Source organism: Kwoniella europaea, chromosome 1, assembly GCF_036810445.1.
Source record: "Kwoniella europaea PYCC6329 chromosome 1, complete sequence".
NCBI classification, from domain to species: domain Eukaryota; kingdom Fungi; phylum Basidiomycota; class Tremellomycetes; order Tremellales; family Cryptococcaceae; genus Kwoniella; species Kwoniella europaea.
Window position 1 is genome coordinate 15,223,747 of NC_089487.1, and position 21,254 is coordinate 15,245,000.

Genomic DNA, 21,254 nt, shown 5'->3' on the forward strand with positions numbered 1-21,254 from the left:
TCCATCGAGTACTCGTACTGCATATATATGCCAATATAATCTTAGTACCGTAATGTGAGTGAGTGGCCAATCCCCGGCAGCATCACGTGTCAATCCCCGATTAACAATGTGACAGCTAGATTTTCGCAAGGTCCGAAATGTTGAAAGAAGAATCAACAACGTATTATATACTTTGACTGCATCACACAGAATACATCAATTGAGACAAGAGCCAACATCATGGCATACCCACCCATATCTAGCGAGATGGAAGAAGACGAGGATGACTGGCTTGAGCCGCCCACTCAAGGAGGGGTAGACGATCCATTGGTCAATCAGGAATTCAATCGGTTGTCCAACAAGTTTTCGGATGTGAGTGATCATGAACCTATACAACATATAATCTCATCATCAAGAGATGAAACGCTTGGCAACGCTTGGTACTGATGATACTCTAGGCAGGATATAGAGAAGGAATAACCGACGGGAAATTGGCTACACTCCAAGCGGGGTTTGACGAAGGGTTCGCCAACTCCGTCCCACTATCAAGGAGAGTAGGATCATTACGAGGCAAAGCAGCTGCTTTACTAGCCATACATCTCAACTCCACATCACCTTCTGCAACTCACTCGTCGAAAGATCTCGAGGAATCACTTAGAGAACTGATCAAAACGCTAGGAAGAATGAAAAGAGATGAGATTCTACCTGAGGACCAGGAGAGGATCCAACACGAGAAAGAAGAACATGAAGGGGATGAAGATGGATTTGAGCTGGATAGGAACGATAAGAGGGATATGGAAGTTTTAGAAAATACCTTGGAGATGTTGGGTGGATCGTCTAATGGTGGAAAGAGTGGGAGTGCAAAGGAAGATGGAGAAGCGGTGATAAAAGGGTTGGAAGATGAGTTGAAAGAATTGGAGAAGGCTGTTCTGCGCAGATGATCCTATCGACAGTCAAGCCCATTCAATCACCTTTACACACCCCACGAACTCGACACCGTCGACGTCCCTCCGCTCAGCGTATCGCTACGCTATGCTTGTATCTGGACCCTCCTTGCGACATGACTTTCAACTGGGATGTCAAAGCCGTTTACCGCTTAGCAATCCCCCTCAAGCGGCGAGAGGCCATGGACATGATAGTCCACCTCCCCTCTACCGAAAGCAGATCAAGGATATTTCACCAATCACACAGATGAATCCAGGTGATGTCGAGGGAACACTCAGGGAATATCAGCATCTACACGGGATAATACAATCTTGACCATGCATATGCATATTCAATGTCCTAATTTCACTTACCAAAGAGGTCGCTACAGATGAGATGGGTAACACATGTTGTATATACAGTAACGCTTAACTACTCTACATTATAAGAAAGTCCATTCGGTACTCAAACGAGAAGCAAAGATGATGAAGTAAGCAAACAAGAAAAGTCCATGAGGATTGATTGAATAGTCAAATTCCAAAGCAAAAAGTCCAAACACTACGCATACATACGAGACATAAAGTCCAAAGACCAAAGTCCAGTCCAGTTTTTGTTCTAAACTACCTGTATGGGATTGACATTCATTATCGTAGTCGATTCACCTTCATCTTCTTCTACTACACCCAAATTCAATCTCCATTCCCGTAATAACAACTGTTTACTGCCCCTTCTGACATTCCTGCCGCTCTGTTTCATAGGGTTGGAAGAGGGTGTCGGAGAAGCGGTAGCAGTTGGGGCATATATTTGGAGATGAGCAGTGAGCGGTGTTAAGGGTGTGAAAGCGAATAGAGGTTTGTTTTCGATCATTGGTAGAGGGGATAGTCTGTCTTTTTCGAAGGTGGGGGGAGTGAATGTAGGTAAGAGTGATGGATTGGCTGCGATCCTGTGTATATAGACTTGATCAGAATATGCTACATGATTAGAAGGATTCAACATGGGGAGAGGTTACTTACGGCCATTGAAGTAGTGCCAAACATGCTAAGAAGACTACTACGAGTAGCGGCAATGGCAACTATTGGTAAGGGCATCCCATGATCAGACTCTCACCACATCACAATCGAGAACAGTGGTGATGGTAATGAGATTGCCATGACTCACAGTATCCAGTGCCCTTACCGTCAACGTTCCAGCCATCTTAAGAGAAGGCATCATTTCCGAACCAGCTTTTACTACGTCTGACATGGTTTGTGTCCAAGTGTTGCTATGGGGATCGTGAGTGAGGGGAAGAAGTAGGCTGATTGGTATGGTATGATATACAATCGAATCCAGTCGAAAGTAACGATTGTAGCGTATTTATATGGACAAAGTTGATAAGGATCAGATCGGTTGAGTATGAGAGACGATAGAGAATAGAGAATGGAGATTGATCTGATTCGCACTTTTCCCAAGGGAATCGCTCTGTTGTCGTGTCCAAGGGTATCCCTTTCAGGGGTGAGTGAGTGCGTGGGGATTGGTGTATTGTTTGTGTTGGTCGGGTCAAAACAGAGTGAGGCGAGGTGAAGTCGATCTCTGTTGTCGTATACACAAACGTTCCTTTATCTCTCTCTAAGATCGACTGTGATTGAGGACGTGAGTGTGGGAAATGCTGATGATAACTGGAATTGATGTTGTGTTATATTAAGACGTACAGGTCCAACCTACTTTGGGGTACCTGTTCACACACAGTCGATCAATACAGTTTATCATACAACATCAATGTATCGGATGACGGTTGTGAACCGATCAGAGATTGAACTGATCCAGGTTATTGGGAATGTCTTGGATATCGGAGTAAAAGAGGATGTCTGAGATATAGTGTAGGAAGTCGATGACGATGATTATATTCAACAATGAAAGAAAGATACAAAAGGTGATGGCGTGGACTGAAGCGGACAACGACCAGCGTATATCTCCGAGTATCTCATCAACAGTTCAACAAACAAATATGTTTCTCTCAAAGATGAAAGTTAAAACGAGCAAGCAAAAGATAATAGAAGAGAAAAAGACCGAAAAGAGGATTTTCTGGAATTCTCAGATAAGGATGGCAATACCAAAAGTGGACTAGTGGATTGAGAGGGTGAACCTGATTCACTCACCTTTTTCTTTCAATACTGTAAGATTGTTTTTGATGATCTGCTTCGCCTGCTCTCTCGTAATTCTCCTTCTTATCGCCAATCTCGATGCCAAGGATAAAATCTAATGTTCTTCTGTTTCTTTGCTGTTCTTATGGACGGACTGAATGGCTGAAAACCAAAACCGAAATCAAAAAGTCCAGAACGCCACACTATATTTATATCTGATTTCTATCAAACCCTAAATTTGCTTTTGCCTCTCCGATGATCCCTCTGTTGATGATCTGGATCTTCGGTCTGGAAAGAAGAGAAACAAGCGTAGGTACACCGTAAGTGGGCAGGTACTTTAGGTACGGAGGAGGAAAACTAAAAATATTTAGGTGTTCTTGATTATTCGTTACCGATGAGGTTACTTTTCCCTTCAAATCGTCTTTGTACGATAGCGAGTGAGGTCTTTGGGGATGCTGCTTTTGTGGTGAGGACTGACTGTATGATCACTGTCGAAGCTGCCTCTGCTGGTGAAGGTATAGAACAGCGTTTGGTGTAGAAGTAGAAGGAATTTCTCTGGGTATGCTGGATTTGCCTAAACCGGGTTTTTTGGAGATCGTTATTGGTAGTTTAATTAGGATTAGATAGATGAATTGCTTTTCGATGTCTTATATTATACGATATATGATCAAGATGATATTTTGGTATCTTCCAGTTGCGTTATTAAGGTGGTATGGTATTCTCACTCTTGAGATGCTGGAAATGGTCGTCTAATGCTGCTATTATGCCGTTATAGTGTTTTTCAACGTCTTCGTTTGATCGTTATTTCAATCACTACTTGGTATCAAACAATGAAATGAGATTTGATCAAGGAAAATATCCTGACACCAAAGCACTTATAGAGGAAGAGAAGTGATATCAAGCAATGTTCGTGATTCACATGGTCACAAGACGACCAACTATCTATTTTGAGGACAGTACTAGTATGTCATTGGAATGAACAAGGGGACTGACAATCCATCGATGCGATACTCTGTATCCTGAGATTAGGTATACTATACATTCCTCGTTGCAGTGTTAGAGCACCGCAATGTAGGCCCACTAACACCCTACAGAGCGATGTTGGTAGTACATACTGAACAAACTGACATAAGAACGGGAGTGTCGTATCGGCGCGGGAAGTTGGCCCGTATATCAATATACGACCTCGTTTGGTATATATATATACTTTCTCCCGAATGGCCGAGTCAGCATAAGTGTATGTTTACTGGTAGAGGATCCCGTTTTACCCGCTATCATAACCTTGACATGTGCATCTACCTGTACAGTAGTAGATTAGATGATCTGCAGTATGTCTACAAGCTTCAAAGTGTGGCTTGCATTCCGTAGAGGGAGGGGGGAACAGGACGGAGAGAAAAAACGCCTCTGACGTCGAGTGAGAAATCGGAGTATACAGGGTGAGACAACCGGGAAGCTTATGGGATTAAACTTTTCAATCTCCCTTCTCATGCCCTTATCTTGTGAGAATTACGCTAACAGAGTCTGGAATTGATAGCGTCAGTGTCATGCAGATAAACAAAAATAGATCTAGATTGACGTGGTCCAAAATGATGTCGTCAGATACATGTAACCATAAAGCCGTCTAGATGCACAGGAATTGCAGTATACCTCAAAATGTTAGAGCGATGCTATACTTTTCCGAGGACGTGATCAGAACGTCATCTAGTGTAAGCGTTGTTGAACATAAACCTCACAAACACCGACAGCCCATGGCTCTGAGACCTAGACCCAAGCCAAATAAAGAGGTCTCACCGATATCTCGCTCTTTGCAACATAGTCACTTCAACGCTCGCTTCGAACACAGACGTTATATGTTGATGAATGCATAACCCGACTGGATAGATCTATTCATCATCCCTATCTCTCTTGACTAGACCCTTCAACCTTTTCCAACCTAGCTGCCAACCTTTCTCGAATTCCCTCTCTGAGAATTTCTTGACAGCGGCTTCTCTAGCTGCTTTGCGCATTCTCAGGCTCTGCTCAGGAGATAAGGTGAATCCTTGATGGACAGCTTCGGCGAAAGATTCGGCATCTGTCGCATGAAATCCTATTTTTGACATTCAGGACATCGACTCCTCATTGAGAGACAGAAAGAGTGACATACCTGTCTTCTGGTTGTTGAACGGTACGACTATATCCATGACTGGTCCTGCAGATGCATGTACGACAGGTATCAGACCGGCGGCCTAATGCACATCATTTTATCAGCATACCGCAGGAAACTGGCGAGTTTTCGAATCCATCTTACCATAAATTCAACCACGTTTATACCGAAGTGCTCGTCCATCATCGTGTTCAGCCCTAAGGAAGCTTCTCCCAAACGCTTGACTACCTCTGAATAAGGAGCGTTGACTACAAACTCGACGTTGTCCTGGAATATTCATCAGTCCGGTACCACAATCTCCGAAATATACCTCGACTCACGCTGATTTCCAAAGTATTGGCTAACCTCCGTAGTCCATCAAGACGTTCATCATCATGCGCATCTCGTGATCCACCCATTAAAACCAATTTCACGCTTTGGGGACCTTTACGATACTGAGGGTATTTCTCGAAGAGGATGGCCAAGGCATGTAATTGTTTGGCATGTTCTTTTTCGGGTCTATCAATACCGAAGGTTACCTTCAACTTTTCTTTTTCACTGTCACTTATAGTACAGAGGAGACTTACCTGAATTGAGCTAGGGAAACAATCTCTCTCTTCCTCTTATCCAAATTACCCAACTTGACAAATTCTTTCGTATCGCAAGGTGGATAAACGACCTCGCATCTCGCTCTATCTTCTATCTTACTTTCGCCTCTTTGTTCCCTCTTTTGGATTGTGGTATCGTCTTTCAATAGTATACTAGCCAGGAAAGATCCTCGAGCTTTAGTAAGAAGAGACTGAATGTGCGCTTGGGTCCAGGATGAATTGGTCATTATATGTTGAGGGAAAAGGAGGGAAACGGAGTATAGGTTGGTGAAGATCCAATAATATCTGTCGAGTATAGATATCAGCCAAACCGAGTCGTACAAGGCTTAGTCGCAAAGCCAAAGGTAGCTTACATCAATTTGATCTGTGTTCTCAACCAACTCTTCGAGGCACCTGCGTTTTCTACTCCGCCTGCTGTTCTCTCTCTAACTCTTTTGACCATGTCTGTACTGACTGTAGGATAGTGGATGTACGCTCCGATGACAGTCCGAGATCCAGATATGAAGCGAACCGTAGGAAAAGTAAAGCCATGACCCATTGAGTCTATCATGACCCTCTGTTAGTATTTCATATATCGCACTGAGCAAAGAACCTAGCGTGTATACTCACCAACGAAAACATCACCCCATAGGCCGTCTTTACCGCACAATCCCTCATAAGCTAAGTATACACTACCGAGCGATTGAGCGAGAAGAGTAAACCTTTTCCAGTAGTTGTCTGATATCAGATATCTTGAGGGAAGAGGAACGAAATGTATGCTTGAGGGATCCATCTCGATCGAGAATCGGTTCTGCATCGCGTACAACATGAGTAAATACACTTGAGGTTTATGTCGGGACTAGCAACACACCTTAGCCTTTCCTAGTATGTCATCCTTACTTGCGGATGGATAGTCCCCTGAATACACCAGGACCAAAACATCTTTCTCAGTCTGCTGTAGATGCCGGATGGCCGACCATAGAACACGTTCTCCACCACCACCAGCATTGCTATTCCACATTATCAGTCTTGGTTGTATGTCGGCACCCAGATAAGTAGAAAGAACGTACCAGTAAGGATGCCAAAATCCAATTACGAGTTTATCTCCACTCACAGAGGGCGGTTCATTCGAGGTACCTGGTATAACGGTACGTTCTGGCATACCCAACTGCTCTAACAGTTCCTTCCTCTTGGTAGTATTCTTTGATCTGAGCCTCTGAAGCCAGAGACCCATAGTACCAAAAGCTAACAAGACCAATATTGGTATTACACTGGCGATCAAACCCCAGTTCACCCCTGTGTAACTGGCGATACCTACGCCAGTTGCGATACTAGCTAGTGAAACCTTGATGATTCGACTGACCATCGATCCGGAAAGAAGGAACCATGAAAACACGATGATAGCCACCCAAATTACATCTAAGGAGATAGAACCTTGAGCAGGATGTGTGAAGATGATCTTGTACAGTTTATCAAATACCGATTGACCAGGAGGTAAAACGCCAAGAAGTCTCTTGGTAGCTGGATAATGGATTGATATGGCAGTAGCGAGAAACATCTGGTACAGCATTGAAAATGGAATTCTTGCAGTGGCATTCTCGGCGATACTACTTGATGAAGAGGAGGTGAGAGGTAATAACAAAGCGCCATGTAACCATAAGAGCGAATTCATGAATTTATCGGTATTGACGTGTCTTGGCAGGAGATACGTAGGGATGAAAGCCATGAGAAGTGGGAAAGCGATGTAAACTGGGACAGAACGAGGTGCAGATCGGATTCGAGGATGTAAGAAGACCGCTGATAGGAAAAGTGAGGTAGCGACTGACATGGCGACCAATTGACCAAGTAGCATGTATGCGTAGGGGTATTTGATACCTCTTCTTCCGCCTAGGCGTATCTACTCAGTGTGGCTCAAACATTCATTGATAAATTGAGCAAGATGACCAAGCACTCACTTTCAGTCCACACTATAGCTGTGAACACTATTGTCCAAGTACATATCCAGCTTGACCACCACCAATTAGCTCTTCCCGTACACACTATCGTCCAAGCTTGCTCGAAGAGGGGAGTGTGAATTAGCCAGTTTCCGATACTGTTGGTCTGATTGAGCTTGGAGTGGTATCTGAAGGACCACTGTAAGAAAGATATGATTATCAGCGACATCTCGTGCTTTTGGATCAACCAATATGACATACGTTGAGGAACTTGATCATATCTTGAACGCCTTGTCAGCCGAGTTTGTCCTTCGCTGCTGGATCGATGAGAGAGCGCACTCACAGTACCAAGTGCATAACAATGCTCCTACCGCTGTCCGTAGAAAGAAGAACGCTCTACCTTGGAATAGCTTGGAAACATGACTGCCGGAGAGTATCGACCTGAAGACGAGACCGAAAGAAAGGAAGATGAGCAGGAAGTAGGATACGAAAACCGCCCAGGCGAGTAGCTCCTGACCGTTCATCTTTGGCGACGGACGGACGAAGGATCACTCTGTGAGCTTGTGCTAGATAGATGCAGAGTTGGAGGCACCGTGTTTGAGGTTCACTCGTATCTTCCTTCATCTTTGATCACTGTGACTGTGGAATGTGTACTGGATAGTGTGCCTGGGCGGAGATCACCTCGTATCTCCGGGGAAACATCCCATCCCATCTGTATAGCTGATCGAAAACATCAAGATCCCCTAACTGTAGTTATTATTATCACAGCTTGGTTGACCATTCCACAACCTAGACATCTCACTAGCACTATCATCGAGATATACCCTGTAGTCAATCAGCCAACATGGGACACAACTCGGACAAGATGTACGTGACTCACTCCGAGCACGCCTCGGGTGGTCATACAGCCTCCAGTACGGGGAAAAGGGCCGAGACTGGCAAATCAGAATTCCTAAGATTACCTTTGTGAGTGTGTCCGTTACATTGCCTCAACCCATATGTGCAGAGACAGCTGACTGTCTCTCATGACTGCTAGTGATTGTTGTGCATTGTCTTTGCAGCCGTTCAAGAACCCAGTAGCCGTCATAGCGGATACTGCACCTGGAGAACAACCGAGAGCGGATGTATTTGATCTATTGAATATAGTCCCATATGTGAGGAAGTACAAAACAAGTGAGTAGATTCTTCACAAAATATGCGTCGAGAAGCCCAAGGCATAAGCTGATCAAGTAACTGTAGATCCTGTATCGGGTAAATCGCTAGATACAAGTCAGTTGATCAAGTTGAACTTCTTCAAGGTCAGTCGTGTTCTATTGATTGGCTGGTCTCGTTCAACTGTCTGACAACACCTATCATAGAACGCAGAAGGAAGCATGCATGATCCAATAACGTACAAAGTGTTCTCACCACATATACATATCGTCTTTTTGAAAAACACTGTAAGTCTGACGAAAACCTAGGTTCCCTCGAATAAATCTCTCAGCTGATATATTTGGTTTCTCCAATAGGGAAACGTCTTCGACATGGCATCATTACAGCTACTAGCTATCAAACCTAAGACATGGAGAGATCTAGTGAACGACGAGCCATTCAAGAGGGAAGATATAATAACTATTCAAGATCCCCAGAATCTGGCTTCGAGAGATTTGAGAGAGTATGACTATGTAAAGAAGGATAAGAAGGTTTCTGGTTAGTCAACTCAGCGCCTGTCATTCGCCTTGATTGTGATAGGAGCAAGGTAAGCTGACACATGTGTGTCTGTAGACGATGAAGTCGCTGGAGATCCGCTGAGGGGTATAAATGTGGATGCTGCTGGTGGGGCAAGTAAGGTCTTGAAGATGTTAGCTGAGAAAGTGCGTTGTAAAACCCTAAAACTCTCTGATATATCATCTCACTGACATGAACATATAGACAAAGGCGGACCAATCGCCATCCGCTACTCCACCTCCGGCTAAATCTGCAGAACAAGAGGAGAAGAAGGAAGGTGTGATAGCGAAGCGGAAAATCGAACAGCTGGCATGTAGGTCGCGTCACATCCTCCATGCGAGTAGAATATATGTCGGAGCTGACTACGTACTGCCTATATAGATAACGCATCCAATTTTAGCTCCGGTCGAGCAGCAGCCTCACTCACCAGTACATCTCTAAACCCTCAGGTGAAATCTGAAAGAGCGATGTTCGATGAGGAAGAATGTGAGCATAAATCTTACCTTTTCCTGCTTCTCGAAAAATCTTGTACTGAAATCATACTATGATGTCACCAATAGTCATGTTCGAAGAGATGTCACGGCCAACCAAAGAGAAAGACCGACTGAAGTCGAAAGCATATGCGACTATATTGACGAATTTTGGTGGATTGAATGTGGAGTTGCATGGTGATCGAGCACCTAAGACGGTGTACAATTTCGTTCAGCTGGCTAAATCTGGTTATTACGATGATGTCGTGTTCCACAGGCTAATACCGGGATTCATGGTCAGTTTCTCTCAATACTCCAAATAGTCATACGATGCTGATTAGCTTTGTCCCTATGTAGGTCCAAGGAGGTGATCCAACTGGTACAGGACGAGGTGGGAAGTCATTTTGGGGAGAACCATTCAGGGATGAATATAATGAAAAGGGGGCTTATAAGCATGATGCACGGGGTGTTTTGGTGAGTTCACATATTCGCTTTTCACCTGGCCAGTCATTGAGCACTCAGATAAATATCTCATGTTTACTCATGATGGGTGTCTAGTCGATGGCAAACAGTGGACCACGCACGAATTCGTCGCAATTCTTCATAACGTTCCGGGAAACCCCCCACCTGAACGGCAAACATACGGTATTCGGGAAATTGGTTGGAGGTGAGGATGTTTTGGATAAGATTGAAAGAGTGGCTGTGCGACCTGGAGGTGATAGACCTGTCAAGGACATTGTGATACTAGGTGTCAATGTGTGAGTCTTCCGATACTAGCCTTAAACGCTTGTCAATAATTATAAGGATTTGTAGAGCTAACTAGCATCTGCGATACTATCAGTCTACAAGATCCATTCGAAGCCTATCAAGAACGTCTGAAGGCTCGATTAGCCAGACAAGATCAGTCTGACGAGGCCTTGCGCAAGAGGGCGCTAGCGAAAGAAGAAAGAGAAAAAGATAGAACTACTTGGCTGGGCACGGATTTGGGCGTGAAAGGGGAACCGAAATGGCAGAAAGACAAGAGGAAAATAGAAGATCTAAATGGCAGTGGTGGTGTAGGCAAGTACCTATCAGCTGCAAATACGAAAAATGGAGGAAGTAAAGGAGGTGTGATACCGGAAGCGATCGACTATAGTGCAGGAAATGAGAAGAAGAAGAAGACGAAAGGAGGATTTGGTGATTTCTCGGGATGGTGATTCATCATATACATATATCAATATATAGGTGGTGTATCTGTACGACTGATGTAACATCCTTGTATCCGAAGATACTAATGTATCATCCACTGATACATTGCGTCGACTAACATCAACTGGAAATTGACTACTGTGTATCAAAAATGATAACCTTACGATTAGGATCAGAAACCAGACCTAGCCCATATAAATTTTCGATATCTTGGGTGCTGATGTTATCACTGACGGATGGGGTACCATGCAACGAATCAATTCCATCTAAAATCTCATCAACATCAACACCTTCCATTCCAAAAATGATAATCAACCTCTTTAACCCTTTTGGTAGATTCTTCAGAAAACCATCTTTGTATTTGACCTTTGACTCTTCTCTCATGTTCTCCCTGTTATCGCTAACGCACAGAACTACCTCTTCGATTTTCGTCCAGAACTTTGACTGGGAGGGTAGAGGGAATGGCGATGGGGTATTTAGATATCTGATCCCACTCGTAATCAACAATCGTTTAGGTTGAAGGTTTACCAGTAAAGAACACGGTTGATTGATAGGATAATAAGGATATCGCACCTTATCGGAAGGCTTACAAAAACTCCAACCTATAGGTGATTTCGGGTGGATAGCAAGACGTAAAGTATGTAGATTTGGTAGATCCATCAAAACACAGCTGTGGTTGTCTAGGTGCGCGGGAATCGTCATGTCTTTAACATGTATCTTGGGCTCGGTTCCCCATATTTGGGATCGGACGGAGAGGAGAGATGAACAAGGGGAAGTGGAGGAATGGCCGTCCGCATGGCGATTATCTGGATCGAAGGTTATAGACTGGTATAGATTAGGTAATGTCAGAGTATAGGTGGTTTTGGACGTTAACAAGAGGTTGAAGAGAGTTGGTATTGGACAAAATGGTATTATGTGCTTGAGTATATCCTCGATGAAGAAAGATTGATTGGAGATGCCATGGTCTGAGTACCGCTCAATCGTTGGGAGTAGATCTAGAGCTGACAATAAAGGAGGCATGTAGTCCGAAGAATTGAAGATGAGATCACAAGAGTTGTTCACTTCGTGGTGTAAGCGGATACTCGACTGATCAAATGTTCATATATAACATATTAATATATACTCTGTCCTGCTCCATAATGCAAGCGCACTGTACAAAATGCGACTCACCGCAGTTTCGACTTGACATCCTTCCGGAATGTCGTAGTGAATATCCATGACGTCCCATATACCAAGCAAGCTAAGAAAGGGAGTTATAATTGGTCAGAGCACAACAAAGGAATAAATGACAGCGAGAGTGTAAAGAAAAGAGTTGCTCGTATGAACAATGTATCTTTCTTTCACTGTCGTGATGATATGGACACAAGTCAAAGGAGTTTGATTGTTTAGTGCATTGACCAGATTAATAACGGTCAATGATGAGACATGTCAGCCTTCATCCCGAAAATCTACCATCACGATCTCGATCACCATCATTTATCGGCATTTGTTGTGTTTAACTTCTGATCAGATGTCTCATGTTCCAGTTGCCATCACGCATCTCCTCTCCCTGATCACAAGATATAGCGTATAGCACAAATGATGAGAACAAACAATCAAAGCTCTCAGTGCTTCTCTGTGTATTGACATGATTCCTCCGACATCATCGGAAATCAAACTCGCTGTTCTCGGATCTGCTTGCTTCTCACGAATTGAGAGAGATGTAATGACAATGGTCACCCCAATTATTAGCAATGATCCCACTTTCACGGAATTTGGCGAGGCAGTCAATACTCGATATTGGCAGTCAATACTCGATATTGCGGGAAATGCTCTCAGACATAGCATTTGGCAGGCAATCTCATTTTCAGCTTCAAAGGATGTCGCGACATATTAACTCCTAAAGCTGTCTGCCTGCTTCCATGCATATCACCCTCAAATTTCGTCATGGAGCTCAAAGAACAACGTCTCCAAGAAGCTCTAGGCTTGTACAATGCAGGCGCACTCCTTCCACAGGAAGATCGGCCATGCATAGACGAAATTTTCGTCGCTTGTGGTGTTCCTTATATGACTGTCCTGTCACGATGATATAACTAAGACCTCAGTAGACTGCCTTGATCATACAGGAGACGGCCTAGGTAGACGAGCAGATGATAGGAGGACGACGGAAGATGCAATGATCTCACCGAAGTAGATGATAGAACAGCGAAGTCGTTGAGTGATCAACGATATCGTTGAGCTGTCAGGGAGGGGTCGGTAACAACAAACACGATTGGTGGGCTTTGTCCAAAGAGAAGGACGCATATCCCAAGCTTGTAGAAGCTCTAGTGGCAGTGGTGGCAAACCAAGTTAATCAAGATGTGACTTGACCATTGAGGTTGAGAGGCTGTTGTGATCCATAGCTGAGAAAAACATAGACAAGAACCATCCAAAAGAGGGTCCTAAAGTATATACCGAAGGGAGTCGGAGGGTAGAAAACGACGATCCTAGCTCGAGAATCTAGCTCTAGAATCTAGTACTACAATCTAGCACGACAATCTACGGTTTTTGCCAAAAACAATTCATGATTTTTGTCGCCACAGCTTCATCTTCTGCCTGTATCTTACTGTTCTCAGACTGACTGCTTCGCTCCCTGCATATTACAGGTGATGAAGAAGGTGTAGACGATACAATAAGGGTCTCGACTTCCTATCTACAAGAATTAAAGCATCTACGTTCAAGCGTCTACATTCCAGCCCCTCCTCCTTCCCACAGTCCGCACTCTACCTCCCATACTATCGAACAAAATGATGATATATTCCCTGCTCAAACCGTCCCATCTCTTTTTCGCAGCTAGGAACAAGCCTTTCCCATATGAGGGATTCCTTTGCAAGGAAGCCAGCCCATATTTGAGGCAGGACCAGCAAAGCTCAATTGGATTGACATCAGGAGAAGATGGAGGCTGATGAAAGTACTCCAAGCCAAGTTCCTCCCCTGCCTCTCGACTCCCTCCAAAGATGTGGAGTGGAGCATGGTCTTCCAGGATAAGAGATGTCTCCCTATAAAGCTGCCACCTCTACTTCATATGATTCCAGCATTTCCTGAGCTCTTTGTCTATGACCTGCTCTTGATAGATCAATCAGGTACTTCCTTCCTCCCCTTGCTCTCCGACGTGTCGAATAAAACTAATTCTGACCTCCCATCGTAGAACATTGCCCGGCCCCAGGACCATGATTCCTTTCTGATCATGCTTCTCCCTTCTCACGAGTCACCCATATCTTTGCGGTTCCATTAAGATAGATTTTCGCTGCATCAACGTATATTCCTTTCCTGAAAGTATAATCCCGATATTCTTTTTACCACTCTCTACGAAGACGACGTACACGAGGGCTAAGGTATGATTTATCCCTTGCTGTTCTACGTTTCAAAGCGGCTCTTTGCATCTCATGGCGAACTGTCAAGTCGAGTCTATTCTGCTGCATCACTGAGACAAGTTTATGTGGTCCTAGTATTCTATTTGAGCGACGAATCCTTCGAGCAGGTCTGATACCATGTGAATCCAGACGGCTCAGGACGTCTGGTAGCCTATATAACCGGCGGAATTCCGAGTATTTCGGAGATTCCGATTGTTCCCTCCTGTGATTCAGTGGTAGCGACCGGTTACGTTTGCCTCTGTGACAAGGTCGCCCAGCCTTTCTTTAGATCCATCAGACTACCATATTTCTTCTTGAAATTGACATCATAGCGGACTGCCCCCTCTGAACAGCCATAGTCGTGAGCTATGATAGTGTTTTTGGCATATCCATTGCAGCTGCTCTGACCATTCCAATCCTTTGTTCAAGCGATGGAGGCTTCCCAGGCATGATGGTCACAAGTTCTATTGCGAAAGCGGTGCATGTTTATACCAAATGAAGATACGAATGAGTTCTGCATGATCAAACGAGGGGTGGACATTGTTGAAACTGACGACGCCAAAAACGAAGTCGTAAATATTTCTTTTGGCAAAACTGTGTTATAGCTATCATTGTTAGAATTATGTAATATACTTATGGATGCTCCGTAGTCCACCCTGTATATAACAAAGTTCTCGAATCTCACTTCCTGCACTACCCCTCATCGCTATATAAGACGCTGAGGATAGTACAGGTACTCTCACAATCATGTCAATTTTCGATTTCGAAACCGCTTTTCCCAACCCTGCTGTGGGACGAGAGGCAGTGTGAGTGGCACCCATGGAGGCTCAGAATCTCCATTCGCTGATCAAAACAAACGGCCTGTCAACAGGCAAGATGGACCTCATGTCAGGCCGTGGGTCAAAACCTTCGCTCAACCGGACTTCTGCTTGCGAAATGTGCCCGTGTGATCGACGCCGCCAGCGGGAACGGCCTGATCTTCTCCGTGCAGCCATAATCGACTAAGGCCTCAGGGAGTGACCTCCCGGTATTCGATATCGAGGGCTGGCTCTTGTGTCGTGGTCTCATTGACGCTCACGTACACGTCACGGCTGCCCCGGGTGCCAAGGTGAGCCCGCATTTCATCCGCTCTCATACGCAAAGCAACCCTTGCCCCTTTCAACTGGCTGACTTGAGGCTCAGACCATGGCAGATATGGTCAAACTAGCCGATCAACAGGTCACTTTGCGGGCCACCTACGTGCTGAGAGAGATGCTCCACCGAGGTTTCACCACTGTTCGGGACAGTGGAGGCGCTACCAAGTTCCTCGCCGATGCCATTAACGAAGGGCTCATCGAGGGACCTCGTTTCAATCAGTGCGGCAAAGCATTCCACAGACGGGTGAACATGGAGACTTTGTGTCCCCCAGTGTCTGTCTCAAGAGAAGACGGTTCCTCTTGCTGTGGGGAACACGCTGTCTCTTTGGGTCGGACCGCAGATGGCGTGCCGGCCGTCCTTAGAGCCGTCGAGAGGAGCTCAAGCAAGGTGCAGACTTCATCAAGATTATGTTGGGAGGAGGCGTCGCGTCCGAGTCAGACGCCCTCGACACAATGCAATACACCGCTGAAAAGGTACAAGGGATCACAACTACTGCTTGGCAGATGGACAAGAAGCTTATGAGTATATATTGTTGTATATCATCAGCCATGGTTTCGTTCCTTCGAGGTAGTGCCGCTGACCTTTCACAGGTGACTGCCCTCGCGCACACTGTCGAAGCGATCAATCACGCCATCAACAACGGTGTCAGGGGCATTGAGCACGGCAAGTTGCTCGACGGATCTGCCGACAAGCTGTGAGCCTTACACTTCTGCCCTCGGAGTGACTGCGAAGCTGATCCGAAGTCATGTCATGCACAGAATGGCTGAGAAGGAAGTGTACTTGACCCCGACGTTGCGCTGTTATGGCATCCTGGTTCCAAAACCTTTCGAAACCTTTTTGAACCAAGAGGGTCGAGATAAGAGAGTCCAAGTGATGCAAAAGGGTTTGAACGCCCTCAAGGTAAGCTGAGGAGACATATACGGGCAACCGTGTTCTCGCGTTTTCATATCATTAAGCTGACATTCGTGTAGCTCGCCGAGGACGCTGGTGTGACGGTATGTTATGGGTCCGACCTGTTGTTGATCTCGTTGCACGCGTTACATACTGGTGAGCACGACGGACCGAAAGGACTTGACGAGCGATAAGCTTCGGAAGCTGAGACCGTTTAACGAGGATTTCTCACCCGATCGAAGATTTTGCCTGCTGCCGCCATTTTGCGACATGCCACCGTCAATCTCGCGAAGATGCTCGGCCAAAAGGGCAAGCTTGGTGTCATCGCGGAAGGCGCCATCGCCGATTTGCTCGTTCTGTCGCGCAATCCCCTGGAGGACATCACGGTTTTGCATAGGCCAGAACTCTGCCTGGATGCTGTGATCAAATAAGGCAAAGTAGTATCCGGGAAGATCTTATTGTGCTTGTACCTGCTAGATGGTCATTTTCTTCTGTTTGCGCATGCAATGCATTGTTTTCTTGACACGATAATCTGATGTAGAAGAGCCCTGTGTCGAAATAAGAGGTCTGCGCATGGCGACATCTCCATGGCCGGGCCATGCAGGTCAGTAAGTGACGCGAGCCTACCCCAAGATCTGTTCATATCGGTATCAAGCCCGCCAGCCAGCTCGCAAGTTGGCTCGTCAGAAGTGATGCGAACACGGTGATCCCCATTGCCCTCGCCGCATGATGTCACGATGACTCGTTCACTTTATCGCATCACTTGCTTGCTGATAAGGCCTTTTTTTTGGGCAAGATCTGCTCGGGATGCGTTACGAACTATGTCCCAGTCAGCAGGACAAAGCCGATGACAACAACTTGAACCTACCTAATGACCGCGATGATCCGGAATTCGTGCTTCTTCAGCGGGTCTTTCGTTTCCTCTAGTAACTCGCAAGTCAGAACATGGTCACCGTCCTCCAAATCATTTGCAATCGTCACGGTGCTGACGTGTCAAGTATCAGCAGTGCAGCTGATCTAGTCGGAAGTCGGTCTACTCACTAGCCTATGCTAACCAGGTCGTCCCACCTCGCTTCGATGACCATCCTCTTGTCCTTCATATCATCCACCCAGCATGCAGCGGTGCCGAGTCCAGCGTTATGTGAGCGATAGACGGACAGCTGCACGAGGCCACCAGCAGTGACAAAGTCAAATGACACAATCGAGCCGGGTTGATCGGCGATAAGATATTTCTGTGAGACGAAATATCAGTTGACGTGCGGAAGCTAAGAGCAGAAGAACTCACTTTGTCCCCTGCTATCAGCTCACGCCTGCATTTATGCGTCAGCCGTGAGCCCGCCGATAAGACGTGAACTGCACTTACCATCCTTTATTGATAGAAGGGATCAGAGTAGGCGAGCGTGAGTGCGCCGACAAGCATTTTGGGGGAATCGTGGGAATGACCTCATACGAATTGAAATGTTGCAGCGCTCGAATCTGTCCCTATCAGCGCAAAGTGGTACAATGGATGGAGAGGAACTCACTCGAGGTATTTCCGGGACAAGTCTGCTCTTCAATTCTGCTCCATAAAGACCCGTATCCAGGTCTCTGATTCGCAGATCAATGAATGCATTGGTCAGCCGTCCGAGCAGTCCATGGCCCTTAGCCGATATCTGGAACGCATGTCAGCAAGTCGAGCCGTGGGATCGTCCCGCTAGCACTCACATGCCGCGTGCCCAACCCTTCCCTGTCCAGCTCCTTTGTTCCCGGTGGATGATCAAAGTAGGATATCCCGTAAGACGAGTTTTGCAGTATGATGGGCAGGAGCAAATTACGAAGCGAGACTGTGGGAACATCGTAATACGAGGAAATTCCTTGGTGCTGTGAAGGGTCAGCAAGTCAGCAAGACATCAATGGCACCTGACTTCCAGGGTGCTTGAGCACGTACAATGTCACCACCGGTTGCTATCGTCTGGAACATCAGGGCGAATACTCTTCATGACGGTCAGCAGATTCCTACTGCAAGGAATGACAAAACAGCACTCACTGCAAGTTGATCACAGCGGGCCTATTGGGCAATGCCAGAAGATGCCTTAGGAGCATCTCATAGGACTCCGCGCCTCTCTCTAAGCTGTGTGTGTCGTTAACCAGAAAAGAACGAGACTTGTTGAGTAACGCTACTCACAACCCATCGTTGATCGCTGGTTGGCGATGTTAGCACCCCTCCCTCGCCTGCGCCCAAATCATGAGCTGCGCTCACCCATGTCAACCAGCACTAAATCTACGTCCTCAGGTATGTGATGTCCGAAACACATGGCAAAATAGTCCGAGCCTTTCTTTCAGCGTGCTGCGGTCGAAGCTTGTTCACCCACCTATCGCTGGTACTGCTCCATTCACAAATCTATTGGCGCCCCGCTTTGTACTGTCTCTGCCAATCTGCCTTCCGTTCTTCGCCGGAAACAGCTTGTCGAGGTGGTCGAATACAACACGATGCATGTTAAGCTCGCTGTAGGCCGATTGCTCGTACCCCATGCCTCGTTTCAAACCATGGCCAATGGACACTGAAAACATCAGCAAGGTATGATGAAAGAGCTAACTCACCTGATCCTCCTAACGCTCCGACTGTGAATCCTTGACCTTGTCGAGCTTTCGCCAAAAACCTCGCCAGTCCGTGTCCCGATCCTACAATATCATCAGCTTGCACCAGAAGTAGTCGCAGACTCACCCTCATAGTTCATCACCTTCCTCAGCTCGATCTCCCTTGACGGTTTGCGGTATCAGCTTGCCGGCTTCGCCCATTCATCCCTTCATTGGCTTCGCACGCTCACCCGAATTCGGCACATAAGTCCGGATCCACATCACACCATCCCAACGAGCTATGTCTATGTTCAGCCTCCTCAATCTGACTGCCAATCTATAGGGATCAGCACGAGCAGCTCAACGGGAAACTCACCGAAATTTCGGTCTCCGTCCGGTTCTCAAACCGGCGATGCGTCACCGCTATCAGCCCCAAAAGGGCAAGCAGGAGCAAGACAAGCAACCGGGGTCGACGCAGACGCCGTGCGTCGATCAGAAGCATATTCAATTCAAGACTTGAGTGAATGATGTATCGTTGTATTGTTGAGGAATAGTGATTTAGCAAAGGGTGGAGGGCCAGGAAATGCTGCGGGCGATCTCATCCATGTTTACGAGACGCGCTGACCCACCCGCCAGCTACGAGGGTAGGTAGTAAAGTAACGGAACGCGCGATAATTGCACACTGTATGTATTTACGCTCACTACTCATAGTAGTAACCTTTGGCATGAGTAGAAGTCTCGGCTAAATGGCAATTCTTGCTGTGAACCATATGCGGAGCTGGGGAATGCGTCCAGACAATGCGACCGCAAAAGTGGCTTAGTCGACAGGGATGAGTCGACTCATCGCTATGCCAGAACTTGGGAAAGGATACCAAACAGAAAAATAACTGACATGCATGCATAGCGCATATACAAACACGCATATATGTGTTATATGTGTTTCGAGCTGTAAGTCGTTCGAACGGTGGTATCTCTAAGATCGACAATCCCGAACTCAACTCTCTCGATCGCTATGGATGTTCTCTGGTCTATGGTGCAGCCAAAAGAGCACGAAAATAGCCGTCTCGCCTCGCACATACTTGACAAGCAAATTTTGGGGCCGTATGCAAACATGGCGGCGATCTGCTACGAACGCTTTTCGCTGTCTGATAGGTTGCAGTCTCGGAGACATCTCCCCTATGTGGTACCTCATGCCGTATTCTTCAGATCTAGATATGTCCACTTCCATGGGGCTTTCAATGAGTACGAACTTCAGACAAAAGCCCAGTGATCGCTGGTGTCAGCACAACGGTCGTACTGGAGGGGGTGCTTCTATGGGTCTGCAAGGATCGCCTGTCACCAGTCATGGCGGCTCATACAACCTGAGAGTTGGGGTGAATTTCGATGTTAGCGATGGGGTTGACCGAAAGTATCACGACACTCGGCACTCTGACAGCAGCGTCATAGCTGGGAGCAAGGATTCTCGAGTGATCACCTTGATGTCTATGATGCCAGTAGTTTTTCGGTAGTTACAACGTTGAGATATGACAACAAGCTAAGGTTTGTTAGTCACGAGACACTGCTGCAATCCTGCAATTCACACATCTGGATTGGTGTGAAAGAAGCGGCAAATCAAGGTCATTCGGGTAAGTCGGTCAACCGGGCCGGATGAAGCGGACTCAGCAAAATATATATAGATACAGTACATGCACGCACAGGATCTGTCTTTCCTACCTGCTGACCACAGGCCTCTGAGAACGCTTCCCTTATTTGCGGAGAGAAGAATTCACAATGGCATCTGCTCAGGTCATGAATGCTCCACCCATCCCCGACGCGGTCCAACCCGTCAAGATCAGCCCACCTCTCATACTATACAAACCACTGCACCCTACCTTTGGTGCCGAAGCATCTGCAGATTTCTCAACTATCACACCTGAACTGGTCGACGAGATCAAGAGAGGACTATCCAAGGTGAGTGTGCTGGCTGTGTGCAGAAGAGGAAGCCCACTCGAGATTGAGAAACATACATAGTATGGCGTGCTTGTGTTCCGAAGAACCGGACTGGACGATGCCAGGCATGTCGAGATGTCTAAATTGTTTGGTGATCTGGACGACATCGCCCCGTTCGTGGGCGGGCTTGGGCAGAAGAATCGACTTAGCAGCGACTAGTGGGTGATCTCAGCCATTCAAAGGCTCCGAATGCCGTCTGTGCTGACTGTAAAAAATGACACGTCTCTTTCCCACTCAGCCTCTTCGATGTAGGCAATGTCAATCCCGACGGGACTGTCA

General features: G+C 46.3%; 7 protein-coding genes across 7 annotated transcripts in view; 4 read left to right on the forward strand and 3 right to left on the reverse strand.

Moving 5' to 3' along the window:
- Positions 1–219: 219 nt before the first annotated feature.
- On the forward strand, positions 220–920 carry V865_005811 (uncharacterized protein; the record flags this gene model as incomplete). The annotated part of the gene is made up of 2 exons (XM_066229579.1): positions 220–351; positions 438–920. 2 exons carry the CDS (start codon positions 220–222, stop codon positions 918–920), a joined length of 615 nt encoding a protein of 204 aa, XP_066085676.1.
- Positions 921–1,518: 598 nt separating this feature from the next.
- On the reverse strand, positions 1,519–2,145 carry V865_005812 (uncharacterized protein; the record flags this gene model as incomplete). Its single annotated transcript, XM_066229580.1, has 3 exons — positions 1,519–1,846; positions 1,917–1,975; positions 2,062–2,145. The coding sequence occupies 3 exons, from the start codon at positions 2,143–2,145 to the stop codon at positions 1,519–1,521; spliced, it is 471 nt and encodes a 156-aa protein (XP_066085677.1).
- Positions 2,146–4,906: 2,761 nt separating this feature from the next.
- V865_005813 (uncharacterized protein) lies at positions 4,907–8,190 on the reverse strand (the record flags this gene model as incomplete). The annotated part of the gene is made up of 12 exons (XM_066229581.1): positions 4,907–5,109; positions 5,167–5,248; positions 5,311–5,433; positions 5,487–5,664; positions 5,733–6,038; positions 6,107–6,296; positions 6,363–6,543; positions 6,604–6,742; positions 6,803–7,619; positions 7,688–7,865; positions 7,928–7,947; positions 8,010–8,190. The coding sequence occupies 12 exons, from the start codon at positions 8,188–8,190 to the stop codon at positions 4,907–4,909; spliced, it is 2,598 nt and encodes an 865-aa protein (XP_066085678.1).
- Positions 8,191–8,510: 320 nt separating this feature from the next.
- On the forward strand, positions 8,511–11,039 carry V865_005814 (peptidyl-prolyl cis-trans isomerase-like 2; the record flags this gene model as incomplete). The annotated part of the gene is made up of 12 exons (XM_066229582.1): positions 8,511–8,632; positions 8,703–8,839; positions 8,906–8,964; positions 9,025–9,105; positions 9,175–9,355; positions 9,431–9,519; positions 9,578–9,686; positions 9,755–9,859; positions 9,934–10,139; positions 10,201–10,317; positions 10,402–10,601; positions 10,685–11,039. 12 exons carry the CDS (start codon positions 8,511–8,513, stop codon positions 11,037–11,039), a joined length of 1,761 nt encoding a protein of 586 aa, XP_066085679.1.
- A 4,110-nt stretch (positions 11,040–15,149) lies between these two features.
- V865_005815 (uncharacterized protein) lies at positions 15,150–16,861 on the forward strand (the record flags this gene model as incomplete). Its single annotated transcript, XM_066229583.1, has 8 exons — positions 15,150–15,208; positions 15,274–15,340; positions 15,409–15,510; positions 15,585–15,782; positions 15,902–16,233; positions 16,298–16,439; positions 16,511–16,586; positions 16,653–16,861. 8 exons carry the CDS (start codon positions 15,150–15,152, stop codon positions 16,859–16,861), a joined length of 1,185 nt encoding a protein of 394 aa, XP_066085680.1.
- A 433-nt stretch (positions 16,862–17,294) lies between these two features.
- Positions 17,295–19,488, reverse strand: V865_005816 (uncharacterized protein; the record flags this gene model as incomplete). The annotated part of the gene is made up of 14 exons (XM_066229584.1): positions 17,295–17,415; positions 17,472–17,662; positions 17,716–17,740; positions 17,794–17,912; positions 17,954–18,082; positions 18,135–18,290; positions 18,358–18,403; positions 18,457–18,540; positions 18,595–18,610; positions 18,670–18,741; positions 19,011–19,091; positions 19,135–19,169; positions 19,238–19,311; positions 19,363–19,488. The coding sequence occupies 14 exons, from the start codon at positions 19,486–19,488 to the stop codon at positions 17,295–17,297; spliced, it is 1,275 nt and encodes a 424-aa protein (XP_066085681.1).
- A 1,268-nt stretch (positions 19,489–20,756) lies between these two features.
- The window catches only part of V865_005817 (uncharacterized protein), a gene marked incomplete at both ends in the record, with an annotated part of 1,280 nt that continues 782 nt past the window's right edge, over positions 20,757–21,254 (forward strand). The window contains 3 exons of the mRNA XM_066229585.1: positions 20,757–20,936; positions 20,997–21,133; positions 21,214–21,254. The exon at positions 21,214–21,254 is cut by the window's right edge and continues 296 nt beyond it. Of these exons, the coding sequence (XP_066085682.1) occupies positions 20,757–20,936; positions 20,997–21,133; positions 21,214–21,254 (358 nt within the window). The remainder of the gene's footprint in view (positions 20,937–20,996; positions 21,134–21,213) is intronic.